This window comes from Triticum dicoccoides, chromosome 6B, assembly GCF_002162155.2.
Source record: "Triticum dicoccoides isolate Atlit2015 ecotype Zavitan chromosome 6B, WEW_v2.0, whole genome shotgun sequence".
NCBI lineage: Eukaryota > Viridiplantae > Streptophyta > Magnoliopsida > Poales > Poaceae > Triticum > Triticum dicoccoides.
Genome location: NC_041391.1, coordinates 299926585 through 299940352, shown reverse-complemented (window position 1 = coordinate 299940352; position 13768 = coordinate 299926585). Strand labels below are relative to the sequence as shown.

The 13768-nt window shown below is 45.1% G+C and overlaps 1 protein-coding gene and 1 pseudogene across 2 annotated transcripts; both read right to left on the bottom strand.

Moving 5' to 3' along the window:
• Positions 1-401: 401 nt before the first annotated feature.
• Positions 402-4106, bottom strand: LOC119326413 (annotated as a pseudogene).
• Positions 4107-4743: 637 nt separating this feature from the next.
• Positions 4744-6985, bottom strand: LOC119325973 (cysteine synthase-like). 2 transcript variants are annotated; one of them, XM_037599694.1, is made up of 7 exons: positions 6832-6985; positions 6616-6743; positions 6302-6504; positions 6107-6235; positions 5662-5820; positions 5341-5534; positions 4744-5226 (listed from the first exon to the last, which is right to left on the bottom strand). In XM_037599694.1, the coding sequence occupies exons 1-7, from the start codon at positions 6910-6912 to the stop codon at positions 5095-5097; spliced, it is 1026 nt and encodes a 341-aa protein (XP_037455591.1). In that variant the 5' UTR covers positions 6913-6985; the 3' UTR covers positions 4744-5094. The 2 variants fall into 2 exon arrangements, with proteins under 2 accessions (XP_037455591.1, XP_037455590.1); XM_037599693.1 differs by having other exon boundaries at positions 6107-6504.
• Between the last annotated feature and the right edge of the window lie 6783 nt (positions 6986-13768).

Below are 13768 nucleotides of genomic sequence, written 5' to 3'. Positions count from 1 at the left end.
TTATGTTTCTCTCTTGAAGAAAGAGTAGCAATTTATGTTTACCTTGTGAGTTTAGATATTTTTTTCAAGAGGCAGCTAGAAGTTCAGATGTTTTATTGTGTTTTTTACCAGTAGTTCTGCGTAAGCAAGCGTCGTGGCCTAAACATTACCCTATAAATGCCAAGTGTTCCTTTAGCACATCAGAGCATAACCTATCTATTCTTCTCACGATAATATGCTAATTTCCCACCCACTTTGATCAGTACCAGCCTTCTAAAGAGCTAAATACGGCACACACACACACACACACACACACACACACTGGCCAAAGAAACCCAGTGATTTTGTAGTCCAACATCCATATCATTTATGTACATTTTCAGCGAATATTTGGTCTGTATATAGAATAATAACTGCGTGCATTTTCAGTATTTAGCCTGGAATTTGTCTTTCAGCAGTTTGTGGCTGCAATACTTATACACTTCACAAGATTTATGTCGACACAAAATGGATAAGGTAAACTAGCATGTGAAAGAGTGAAAATGAAAATCACCTAGTACATCATTTGCACCTGGAAATTCTATAGATTATACTCCATCAACCGGAATATTGTTATTCCTCTACGTCTTCAGTTAGCCTAGGATTCTAGAAGTGACGTTTCTTCAGAGACAACATGCCGCGGGCTTCTTTCCCTGGATCTATGTTCAAACCGGAGAAGAGCGTACAGCACATCCTTCATTGATGGCCGCACTGAAGGCTGCCCACCTGTGCAGATCACACCTAGCGTAAACACTGCGAATGCATCTTCAATGTTGGCTGGATCTCGAATGTCTTCATCAAGAAGATCAATTGACAGGCCATACTCTTGATACTGTCTCCATGCCCATTCTGCCAAGCAGTACTCCAAGCCTCCATCATTTGCCACCCTCCCCGTTGTGAGCTCCAACAGGACCACTCCGAAGCTGTAGACATCGACCTTCTCATTCACCTTAAGCCGGTATCCATACTCTGCAAAAAAGCTAGTCTCCGATTAGCACATGGCACATCCTAAATATATACTAGTTTGAGTTTGCATTTCTATTTCTTACCTGGTGCCATGTAGCAAAAGGTACCACCTATGCCAGAAATTGACTCAGGATCTCCGGTTTTGAGAAGAATCCGAGCAAGCCCGAAGTCAGCTATCTTTGCTCTGAACTCGGGGTCCAGAAGGATATTGGCAGACTTGACATCACAGTACACTATGGCGGGTGAACTATCATGGTGCATATAGCAGAGACCTCTTGCCGAGTCGATGGCAATTTGCAATCTGGTGGGCCAATCCAAAGGTGCCAGTGAACCAACTCTATCCCTCTGATGCAGCCACCTGTCTAAGCTACCATTTTCCATGTACTCATAGACAAGAAGCTTTGCCTCTGAGCTTGAGATGCAGCAGAGCAGCTTGACAATGTTTGTGTGCCGGATCTCACCCAATATCTGGACCTCTGCAAGGAAGTCCTTCTCGAGCTTGTTGTCAAGGTTCTGGGCGTTCCATATCTTTTTTAACAGCCACCATTCTACTACCACCTTCTCCATCCACAACACAAATTCGGTACACCTTGCCAGACCTGCCACTTCCAATCCAGTTCTGCTCACAGAGCCCAGAAAGAACATGATACTCTGTGAAATGCAGTGCATGGAACTGGGTCAGCTTCCATGATAGAGGATCTTGGGTATTCTTTTGCCTCTTTAATAGCAAGAAACCACCAACTGCCGAACCCACAAGCATGATACTGGCAAGAACAAAAAAGAGGGCTATAAGCCTCCTGGAGATATCATTGTTGTTGTTTGCTCTTGCGCTGCAAATCGGGAAATTAGGGATGGAATTATTCGATGAGACACAGAGGCCTGGATTGAAGAGGAAGCTTCGCTCATATGCTTCGTTTTGCAATGATGTTGGAATTTCCCCCGTGAGTTGATTCATGGAGAGGTTTAGAAAGTTCAGTTTTAACTTATTGATCGCTTTTGGGATCTCGCCAGATAGCGCATTCGAGGAGAGGTCAAGGATGGTTAGCCCTGATATAAATCCAAATGCTGCAGGTATAGTACCAGATATCTGGTTTCCACTTAGATTAAGTGAGTTGAGCTTTAGCACTCCAATTGTCATGGGTATTGATCCAGTAATTTGATTTCCAGAAAGGTCAACATCTGTTACCTGTGAACAACAACAACAACAATAACAAAGCCTTTAGTCCCAAGCAAGTTGGGGTAGGCTAGAGGTGAAACCCATAAGATCTCGCAACCAACTCATGGCTCTGGCACATGGATAGCAAGCTTCCATGCACCCCTGTCCATAGCTAGCTCTTTGGTGATACCCCAATCCTTCAGGTCTCTCTTAACGGACTCCTCCCATGTCAAATTCGGTCTACCCCGCCCTCTCTTGACATTCTCCGCATGCTTTAGCCATCCGCTATGCACTGGAGCTTCTGGAGGCCTGCGCTGGATATGCCGAAACCATCTCAGACGATGTTGGACAAGCTTCTCTTCAATTGGTGCTACCCCAACTCTATCTGTTACGTGTGAAATACCCAATAAATCCCAGGGAATTTCACCAGAAAGAGAGTTGTTTGCCGCACTGAATAGTTTCATTTTGCCTGCTAAAGTTGGAATGGGACCAGAGAATCTATTGTTGCTTATGTCAAGACGCGTGAAGTTCCATGGTAGCTGGGTAGGAAATGTGCCAGAGAAATTGTTGTTTTGGATCATAACCACTGTTAGCTCATTTGTCACCACTGACCAGAGGCTCTTGGGGAACTCTCCAGTAAAATGATTGTTGTACAGCATTAAATTGTTCAACCGATAGCAGCCATCTAGCGATTGTGGAAGCTTTCCAGAAAAAGTTATTATTAAACACAACGATGTCATATAACTTCCTGTTGGAGCAAAGATCAGCTGGCAGCTCGCCCGAGAGATTATTGTTGCAGACCTCAAGATTGCCTAGTGGTGAGTGCTTACCAAGCTCTGGTGGAAGGGAACCAGATAACATGTTCTCAAATAGCCGGATGTCTCTGAGATTCGGCAGCAAGCCAATGCTCGGCGGTATTGACCCATGAAGTTGATTCGTGTAGAGAAACAACACCGTAAGGTTGATGAGCCTACCAAAGTCATCTGGTATTGTCCCTGTTAGTTTGTTTGAGGACACATCAAGCTCCACCAAGTTTACGGCAGTGACACTGGATGAAATCTTGCCTGTGAAACCGTTGATATACATGTACAGGCACCGAAGCTTCTTATGCTGCCATACCCATGTCGGAATTGTGCCTTGCAGCATATTATTTGACACACTCAAGAGGCTGAGCTCTGTGAGGCTTGACAGGCTCTCAGGGATCTCACCTGTCATGTTCATACCTGACAGCCACAAGTATGTTAGGCGTGTTAACTTGCCAAACTCAACTGGAAATGGAGCTGGCAGAAATGGGTTTTCCGCTAGTGTCAGCACCACGAGGTTTGTCAGATTGCTGATGTCCTTTGCTGGGTAACTTCCGTTGAACTGATTGTTGTCGAGGAGCAGTGACTTGAGCTTCGGAAACCATCCAATGGATGGTGGAATTTTGCCCATGATATGGTTGGTTGATAAGTTGAGATGCTCTAGCTTTGCTGATAAACTGTGTATGTCAGCTGCGAGTTTCCCACCAAAGGCATTGTTGGAAAGGTCTAGGTACTTCAGATTGGAGCAATTGTAGAGTATGGTAGGGAATGAAGTAGAGAAGTTATTGGAGGAGAGGTCCAAGTAGGTAAGATTCTTGAGGAGGCAAAGGGATGGTGGGATTGGTTTCCTAAAGGTTTGCTGTGGAAGGGAAATGGCAGTGACCTCACCTTTTGTGCATGTAATTCCTCCCCAGCTGCAGTGGTCAGAGGAAGTAAGGTTCCATCTGCCAAGCACAGGTGAGCTCCCCCAGTATCTCTTGAGCCCCAGAAGGATTTGGTGTTCATCACTATATTGATATGTGGACTCTGGGTAAGATTTGGGTAGTAGTGAAATCAGTGCTGTGAGGAACAGCAAGAAGCTAACACAGTAATTGTTAGCCATGTCTGCTAAAACTTTTGGATTGAAAATCTCTTGCAAGCTTTGGGTGGAGAGGGGCAATGCATGGTGGACTCGCCTTTTGCAGTCTTCTCTTGACGTCTCCTGCTTACTGGTCAAGATGTCCTCCTCCACAAAAAACTAAAAAAGAGCTACCCATTATTTATCAACACTGGAACTATGTAATCGTCCTCCACATGTAATATCTCTCCCCGCCCTCCCTGTTATTAAGATATTATATGAAAGTCGAATTTATTCCACTCTCATTTGAGAGTGCGATACAAGGAGGTATTTTGTGTTTGGGAAAGTCCGAAGAAAAAATTATTTTGAATCTGCCTTTTCCTTCTTTCCCTTAAAAAAATAACTCAAGAAAAATCCAATTATTTACTCTACAAGAATTTTTTGATTTTGCTTTGCTTGGGAAAAATATCCAAGACAGTTAATCAGATATCTTGATGAATTTAGTTTCCTTTTCGACAACTTTCATTTGATTTATTTTATTTCTTATAAGCATTATGGTGATGGATAAGTCTGAGGCGTTTGGTTTGAGGAATTGGTCAGTGAATGGACGTAACCCACTTTGAGGAATTGAATGGGTTGCTCCATATCACCATCTCATCTTTCATAAAAGAATAAGTCTAATACTAAACAAGGGATTGGGTCATACAATGATGGACCAGCCCATCCTGTGATGAGCTAATTCGTCAAACAATCACACAATCAATACCCTCTGTGACCTGGCATTATAAGATACTCCCTCCGTTCACAATATAAGATGTTTTGAATATTTCAATATAGACTACATACAGACTGAAATGGGTGAATAAACACACTAAGACATGTCTATATACATCCGATTCACACAAAAGGTTAGAGCATCTTATGTTTGTGAACAGAGGGAGTATTTACTTGTCACGCTAGTGCATTTCGTTTTGTCTCCTAACAAAACAGTGTCTGGTATTTGAGTAACTGAGACCTCCGCTTCTTATAAGCCAGTGTAAGATAACACTAGACTTCTGGATCACCCCTACGGTGTCATTGCCTTGATATGGACATCAGAAGGTCATGTTGACGTTGACGCACTCTTCCTTAACCTGCGCAAAGAGCTCCGAGTTCAGATACCTCTCTGCACCACTGGAAAACATTGTCACAATCATCTTTCCCCTATTCTCCTCTCTTGATGCAACCTGTCAGGAAGGGCATGAATCAGAGGACTGGATAAATAAGTGGATTTATATAGCCTTCACTGTACTATCTGCTAAAAAATAAAATCCTAGACTCTTGGGAAAAAAAGAGCTTGCCTTTAAGCAGGCAGCTGCATTTGCCCCTGAAGATATGCCAACAAGCAATCCTTCTTCCCTTGCCAATCTTCTAGCCATGTCCATAGCTTCTTGAGTAGTTACTGTTACAATTTCATCTATCTGGGATCTATCCAATATTTCTGGGACAAAACCAGGCCCTATTCCTAGGATGTTGTGGAAGGCTGGCTCGCCACCTACAGATCATAGGCAGGGAAGATCTTACTTATTTACAAGCAAAGAAAGGTAGCCAGGTTTATAACCAAACATGTATAGTAGGAATATCATTTATTCAATATATTTATCATAGTAGTAGTTTCTTGCCTGAAATCACTGGACTTTCAGCTGGTTCAACGCATATTAATTTTACAGATGGGTTCTTCGTCTTGAGATACCTCCCCACGCCTGTGATGGTGCCTCCTGAACCTGAAGCAGCTATAAATATGTCCACTTTGCCTGCTGTATCTTTCCATATCTCAGGTCCTAAGGACATTTAGTTCGATGCATTAGTGCTGAGGTTCAGTTTTTAGCCAGGAATCTTAAATAAAAATAAAGAGTAGAAATGTTGCATGGAAGTGTGATCCTGCAGAGGCCAACACCACATAGCAACATTTATTGCATATCATCCATCAATTTATTTCAACATCTTATAAGTTAGTCAGTCCGTAGTCTTCGACTGAGTTTTCCTTATAGTCAAACAATCTAAAGTTACTCAAACGCTACTGCTACTGCATCCAATTTAGTTCAAATAGATTGTGTTACCACTTACCAGTCCATCTGAAGTGGGCATCGGGATTTGCAGGATTGGTGAATTGATCTAGAACATACACATCTTCCACATCCTTCTTCATCTGTTCTACCCTATCAAGTAAAGCTTTGAATCCATGCTGTACAGCATCTGCAGGAGACAAGCATGTTACCATCTGGCACGTGATATGAGGGGCATGGTACCTCAGCCCCTTACCAACTAATACCACTTCTACGCCAAGGTATCGCATCAGTATCTGCTTATCAAGCGAGAGTTTAGCAGGCATGAGGGCGATGAACTTGTATCCTTTCTGAGCAGCAATGAACGCCACGCCGATGCCAAGATTACCACTTGTGACCCCCAGCAGTGTTGTGATGCCAGGTGTGATCAAGCCTTTCTCCTCTGCATCTTCAATCAATCTGCAAATTTGTTCATCCATTCATATTGCTGTCGAGACTCATGACGTTACGTATGGTAGATTTGAGGTGAAGAATTTCTTCCTGGGAAGGAAAGTAAAAAAGAGCAGCCACCTGAGAGCACTCCGATCCTTCACAGAGGAAAGGGGCTGGTACGGCTCAATCTTCCCAATCAGCCGAGCACCTATGCTGTCTTTCTCAGTGATGTTTCTCAGTTCTATCAGTGGTGTCCAACCAATGAGCTGGAAGGCATAGAATTTACTTGCAGATTAAAGATAACAAGCTTTGTACAGTGAAGGAATAATGACTATATACAGAGAAAGTAGGCACCTGTGTGATGTTGGTGGCAATGCACTCCCCCTGCGAGGACAGCAGAGATGGTATCCCTTTCCTTCCTTCCTGTGGCTCCATTTCTCTGGTACTAACTCTGCAACAAATAAAACTACTAGAACTTAACAAGCTCGAATGTCTTGGACAAATGGATGAACAGAAGTATGAGGTACTCCAGCGTTCAATGATGTTATATAGCTGAGAAGTCCCATTCTGATGGTATACTACATGGATAAATTAATACTAAATTTGGAGGTTTCAGGGAAGTTTCCTTGAAACTTCCATCCAGATTTTTTTTAATTGAAGTCTGTTGACATATGACACTACATCAGTGTGCAGCATACCAATCAGATATCAAATTCAGAAACCACCGATTGGTTGGAAGCCTAGAACTTGGAACACAAGTTTCCCTGCATGCCAAGAAACCTCCTATGGGTTGGAAGCCTGGAACTTGGACCCCAAGTTTCCCTGCTTATAGAACAAGACAATCAACCATTATGCAGAGGGTAAGCAAATAATTTTAGAACGCCGATAACGCCCACACGTGTGAGCGTTAAGGGATCTGGCCACACGTTTTTTATGGTGTCTAAGAGAATCAGCCCACACGTCTACGTGTGGGCAAAACAAGTAATGCCCACACGCCTTTTTTTTTATCTCGCGGTCCCTCCCACACGCTTCCGTGTGGGCAAAATCGAAAAGGCCCACACGCCCGTACTCATGGTCCCGCATGCTTCACGTAACAGTCATCATGCGTCCTCGCAGTTGCCATGGTCCGGACCCTCTTCCATGTTCGTTTAACTGCAGTTGTCATGTTGCTGAGCTACAGTTGCCATGTCTGACAACTACAGTTGTCATGGTTGCTCAACTGCAGTTGCCATCTCAGGTCAAGTGCCGGATGCCATTTTTGGACAATTGCAGTTGTTGCCATGTATTGTCTGGTCTACTACAGTTGCTATGATTTGAAAAACTTTAGGGGTTGCCACCTACTAGCATTAGGCAGTTGCCATGTAGTACTATAAAAAAGGCATGTAAAAAAACATGTTCGGGTAAAGAGGGAGTTGCCATCTGCTTACAAGCAACTAGGGCAGTTCTCATGTACCCTGCAGAACACATGGCAACTCGAAGTAAAAAGTGAGAGTTGTCATCTGCTTACAAGCACGCTAGGACAGTTGCCATACACGCTGCAACACACATGGCAACTGACAGCTTTGGGTGTGGGAGAAGAGACGGGCGTGTGGGCGAACTGATAAACGCCCACACACCAGCCCTTTTGCATGCGTGAAAACTGGCTTGTGGGCGAACTGCTAAACGCCCACACCTCAGCCGCTCCGCATGGTGAAACGGGCATGTGGGTGACCGGATGAATGCCCACACACCAGCCCAGTCCTACCTGGTATAAAAAACCTGCTAGAACGCACCAGGATTCGTGCAGAAATGGTTGGACGAGGATCCATGCATGTAGGCGAGTTGCCAGAGGGCGTTAGTATTTCCGTAATTTTAATCTGAGCTGAACCATCGACCATCCTGCTGTATATATATGTTATTAAATACTCAAGGCAGTGATGGATTATTTCGCAATTTAGCAGGTCACAAAGTGCCAAATGTAGCCGTTGTTAGACTCTTGGTCTGTGACTTCGCTGCAAGTTGAGACGACTGGTTACGTATTCATGAACTGAAGATGCTGGGGTAATCAACACAGATTTGGCAAGCTTCCCTGCTCTCTTAAAAGATAATTAGTTAAGGTGTGTGCTATAAAACAACTCGCAGTTGTTTTGTTCATGGCCTTGCTATCAAACCTCCACTGTTTTAGTCAGTGTCTTTAAGAAACGTTTGTTTCTCACGTTCATGGTGTATCGTAGGAAATAAAACATTCATCAGAGCTTTTCTGTCTTTCATCTACATTGTTGTGCTTACAAGGAGGCTGATGCCTGGATTCTACATACGTACTGCACATAAAGTTATAATTTCTAGTAAATATAAAAAATCAAAGATAACCAACCATTGTAGTCAATTAAATCATTTGAATCTGTTTACCAAAGTATCATAAAAGTGACAATTGCATCGTGAGATCGTAGCCTAAAAAAAGCATTGTGAGATCATAAGCATTTTTTTACCGAGTGGGCGACTACTCCTGTGTCACTTAATGCCTGTGGCACCCAAGCTTGATGATGTGCCTTGACCTCGCGCCAACATAGATCAAGTAATTTGGTGGGCTCACCAAGCCACCCGCCAGCTAGTTGGGAGCACCAACCGGTCTAGCAGACCCACAACGCGCGCCACATGTGCACGTTCTATACTCTGTCGCCGTCATCTTCCGCCGTTACATCTTCAGGAGTGACCCATGCACTAACCTTGCTAAACTCTTCTGCTGTCGGTGCTACCATGATGCCAGACAATGCCATCCTCCTGCGCGCGCCCATCAACACACATCCAACACCAAGACCCCATTGTGCTATGTCGCCGAGACCGCCTGCCATCAATGTTGAAGATGCAACACCGCTCCACCTATTGTTCCCTCCAGCCAACACCTGCTCCAAAACGATGCCCCCAAGAGGAAGCACCGTACCGAAGATGTCGTCATCATCCGATCTGGGAGACCTATATCTAAGGTTTTCTCCGGAACATCCCGAGCGTGATGACGCAACATGCAACGATGATGCTTTAACAAGGAAACCACGTCGGAGACGTCGCCATCGTCTGCCATGACATAAGTCGGCACGGTTTTCACTAGAAGTCGCTGCACTCCGATCTCATCGCTGACTGGATCCGCACGCAACCTTGCCATGTAGATGTACGCCTCCAAGCGCCCCACATCAGTCCCATCACTTGTCGCCGGCCGGCCGAAGCCACGCCGCGACGGATCTTACAGGGACGCCGGATCCATGGCCGCCGCCGCCGCCCATCACACAGCAGGGAAGCCCACCGGATCTCCCAGCCAGCCATGGGGTCGCCGGCTACCACCGCACAAGGCCACCCCGCCCGAGCCACCCCAGCCGCCTCATGGGGAGCCGCCGCAACCCTCCTGCCCTAGCACCTTTCACGCCGGGTGCCGCCGCCACCGCGGCCAACGCCGGCGGCAGGAACCTGCCGGAGAAGAGGGCTGGCGGCGCTAGGGTTTGACGCCCCTGGCGTCGCCCTGGGGTGGCGACGCCGGGGGTACATACGTGATAATTAGAAGTATGTCATTATGATTTCCTGTGGCACCCAAGTAACTGGAATAATTAAGCCAAGGAAAATTCAAAGACAAAAGGGGTACTTTATCATGGCATGGGAGACCTGAGATGATCACCTGGCATGATAAGTACTGGTTTGGCAAGAAAAAGGGCTCTTTCCAGATTCAGACAGAGAAATGGTGGGACAACTTCAGGACACTTATTCACGAGGAGTCTGCAGCCTGTTCATTATTCAGTAGATTCTACACTATCTAGGAGACCAGGAAACTTTAGATTTGTGTTCACTTTTCACTTTCGAATCCATTTAGGACATACTCGCCCATTAGGTTCTTATTCGAAGTCACATCGACAACAAAAGTCTTTTCAAACATCAACAACAAATAATTGTAAGGTAACTGTACCACAGTTTCCTTTGTCCATCCAAATTGTGAAATCACTGATCTGGTAGCCTTAGACCTCTTGTAGGGAATGAATGATTTGCGTGCGGATTTTGGAGGGCTTTTTATGTCTCCTGTGAAATTATTATGTTCCAAACAGGCCATCAGGCCTCGGTCCTTGGCATCCACACGAAGTTGTACGTGCCTACCTGGCTACTTACCTGCCGAGATACATCCACTGAGCCTCCCCAGCAATCGCCTCCAAACACTGCGCCATCAGGTTGCACGTCCAGAAATGAGGGTTTCCGCTTTCTACACATCATTTTCACAGAAGGAAGAAGTTGCAAAAGTTCAGGGTATTAATACACATCACAGATCACAAGTCACATGGCATGCAGAAAGGCAGCAGTTTGAGGTTCTCTTCGTGCGATGGAGCAATAGTTGTCCGGCTATTCCTACTGTATCCATCAACCCTAATTTTGGAAGAGACGTCTATAAACTGCTACCATAGCATGCTATATAGTTTTTTTTTTGGTGAGACCCGATCAAAATCTTTTTGTTGAAATATTGATGCTAAGTTGAAACTTAACATTAGAACAGTGTCATCCAGCTCTGCTCTAGAGCTTAAGCTGCTTAACATAGTAGCAGGAAAATGTATTTTTTTAAGCCCGGAACTATAGAACAATTCTTCTACGGTAATTTTCATATAGTAAGTTCACTTGTTACTCGGGTGGTAATGGAAACATTGCGCCGTCAATTATGTTAACTAACCATGAAGCAGCACCTACTCTGCTCAGTTTTGAACTCTGTTTTAGCATCAGGACACTTGTAGACTTGTAGCACACAATCAAGAGGTTGTTCACAAGAGACTGCTCCAGTTGGGATCTGATGATCATTGATCGATTCGGTGTGGTACTACTGCGCATCAGGTCAAAAGGTGGCATGTTTTTATGTCACCTCTGGTGGTTCATGTATCGCCTCATCGGAATTTCTAACGAAGAATAATGTGCAGTAGGGGTATGTTCCCGCCTGTGCACAAGAATATTTGAAGTTCTTGGTAGAGCCTATCAACCTATAAAATATCTTCAGGGGTGCTCTCTGTTAACTATCCTAATTTGATGTTTGTGCAGGGGCTAGTCGATCTTTGCACAGCGCTTATGATCGAGTTAATCGGGGTAAAAGTGGCATGTGAACTGGTGTGCTATTCTCCATTTGATTCATTTCATTGGGTTCCTTTTCAAGTTCCTGGAGTTGATGATTACCTCCGGGAAGGGGAGGATGGCTAGAACAGGTTCCAAAAGACATTTTCTCTTGATGATAGTTTATCTTCCACTTCTTCTTCTTCTTCTCCTATTCATTTTTTGTACGAAACTCTTCCCTTGTTCTTGAGTAGACAGTTCTGCACTTATATCCCCAATTGTTGGTAGTCCATAACACATAATTTATGCCAAACTAAACCATATTTCTTTAAGATTTTGAAACAGGTGAAACATTACTGCGCTCCAAACTCATCAAGCAGAGAGCAGTTATGGCACAAACAAAATCATGGAGTTTTGAATCTTATTGTGCTAACGCCTGCATATGTATGTAGTAGTGAAAGGAAAATAGTTTCATTCATCCATTGGTAAACCGAAGTTTTGAATTAGATAGCCCTTGTTGCTACTCATTAGCGAGGCTGGATACATGACAAGAAAGCTCGAAACAGGCTTTCGCTCCGCTTTATAGATAAAGCATACGTCCATACAACCACGTCTCAACCATAGTTATAAAAATAAACTGGGCCACAGCACAAACACGCCCAAACGAAAGAAGAAGAAATATAAAAGGCCACCAGGGGCAAGCTACGAAGCAGGCGAACGGTCGGAGAGCCGACGCGCGGAAGACAGCAGAGCGTCCAGATAGAGCTGAAGCCGGTCACGATCTCTCGGCCTAGCGAGCGGATGCCAGTGCTGCAAGAAGGCAAGAAATTTGAAGAACAAGTCAGAAAAACGCCGCGGGAACACCCGCTCAATCACCATCTTATTGCTAGTAGTCCAAAGAGTCCACATCATAGCCGCAAAGATGAGCCAGAACAGTCGGCGTTTACGGCCAACCTGAGTGGCCCTTACCTACAGAAACTCTGCAAGGTCATGGGCCTCCCATTCCGGTTCCAGAGCTTCACGAACAAAGCACCAAAGTGCTTGTGCTGCTATGCACGAGAACAAAATGTGCGTTCCAGTTTCCGGGACGAGGCAAAGGGGGCAAAGGCCATTGCCCGGACCATGGCGTTTCAACACCTCGGTCCCCGAAGGCAAACGATCTCTGAGAAGCTGCCACACGAAAATCTTGATCTTCAGGGGCATCAGCGCCTTCCACAATGGGGATAACCACTGGAGAACCGGCAACTGGTATAGCGCCTGATAAGCCGAACTAACGGAGAATTCTCCCGAAGGAGAAAGACTCCAAGAAACAGTGTCAGAAGGATCCTGGGACAAAGGAAGAGGGACTACTTCCCTCAAGTCTGCCCATTCCTGCACCTCGGCCGGTCCGAATGAGCGGCGGAACAATGGTCCATCCCTCATCTAAAGCAGCCGCAGATACAAGAACAGCCGGGTCGTCACAAATCGTAAAGAGTCTCGGAAACAGTATGCGGAGAGCCAGGGGTCTAACCAAAATTGGGTCCTAGACCCATTGACAAGAAAGCAAGCACTGCGAATATTAACATAAAGTAGAAGAAGCGCAATCCTGTTTGGGTGGAAAAGAACAGGCTGGGGTCCATATCCATTTCATCACCGCAGTAAGATGGCAGCCATGTTCCATTGGCTAACAACCTCCGGAGAAAGGTTCCTGGTAGTGGTAATAGGAGAGAATCTTTCCTCGATGGGGATGGCCACCGCAGAAAGCATGTCAACCCTTGAACCAATATCCACAGAATGTGAACCATCCTTTTCCACTTTGTTCGTTTGTGTTGGTCGATTCAGTGCTCCCAATATTGTTGTCACCGTCATGGAGGTCCTGAATACGCTCATCATCGCCAAGTAACGGCCAACTAACGGTCGGGCACTACATTTCTACTCTTGCGCCATCAAATACCTCGAATGTTTAGCGCCCGCCATACCCCACAGGTTGGCCTCGGCCTTTATCTTACCACTAGTGATTACGGTTGGCATTGATGAAACGCCTATAGAACTCTCGCATTCCTCTCTTTTTTTTATTAAGAGGGAACCCGTTGGTGAACGACCTTCCCCTCACTAGCATATATGCATGTGGTAGCCAGTCAGCTGATGAAGATGAGACTAGCCACAATGGGTAGTAACATAGACCAGTAACATGCATATGTTACCGGTCTATGTTACTACCTTTATAGTGTGAAGTAACATATGTGTGGTAACATGCAACACTTTATTT

What these genes read in the sequence shown, in the direction of transcription:
- LOC119325973 (XM_037599693.1), bottom strand. Translation starts at nt 6,912, where the DNA reads ATGGAGCCACAGGAAGGAAGGAAAGGGATACCATCTCTGCTGTCCTCG. An exon ending in TGAAAGTCCAGTGATTTCAG is followed by an intron (nt 5,535 to 5,661) that starts GCAAGAAACTAC and finishes TATGATCTGTAG; the next exon opens with GTGGCGAGCCAGCCTTCCAC. An exon ending in ATGCAGCTGCCTGCTTAAAG is followed by an intron (nt 5,227 to 5,340) that starts GCAAGCTCTTTT and finishes CCTTCCTGACAG; the next exon opens with GTTGCATCAAGAGAGGAGAA.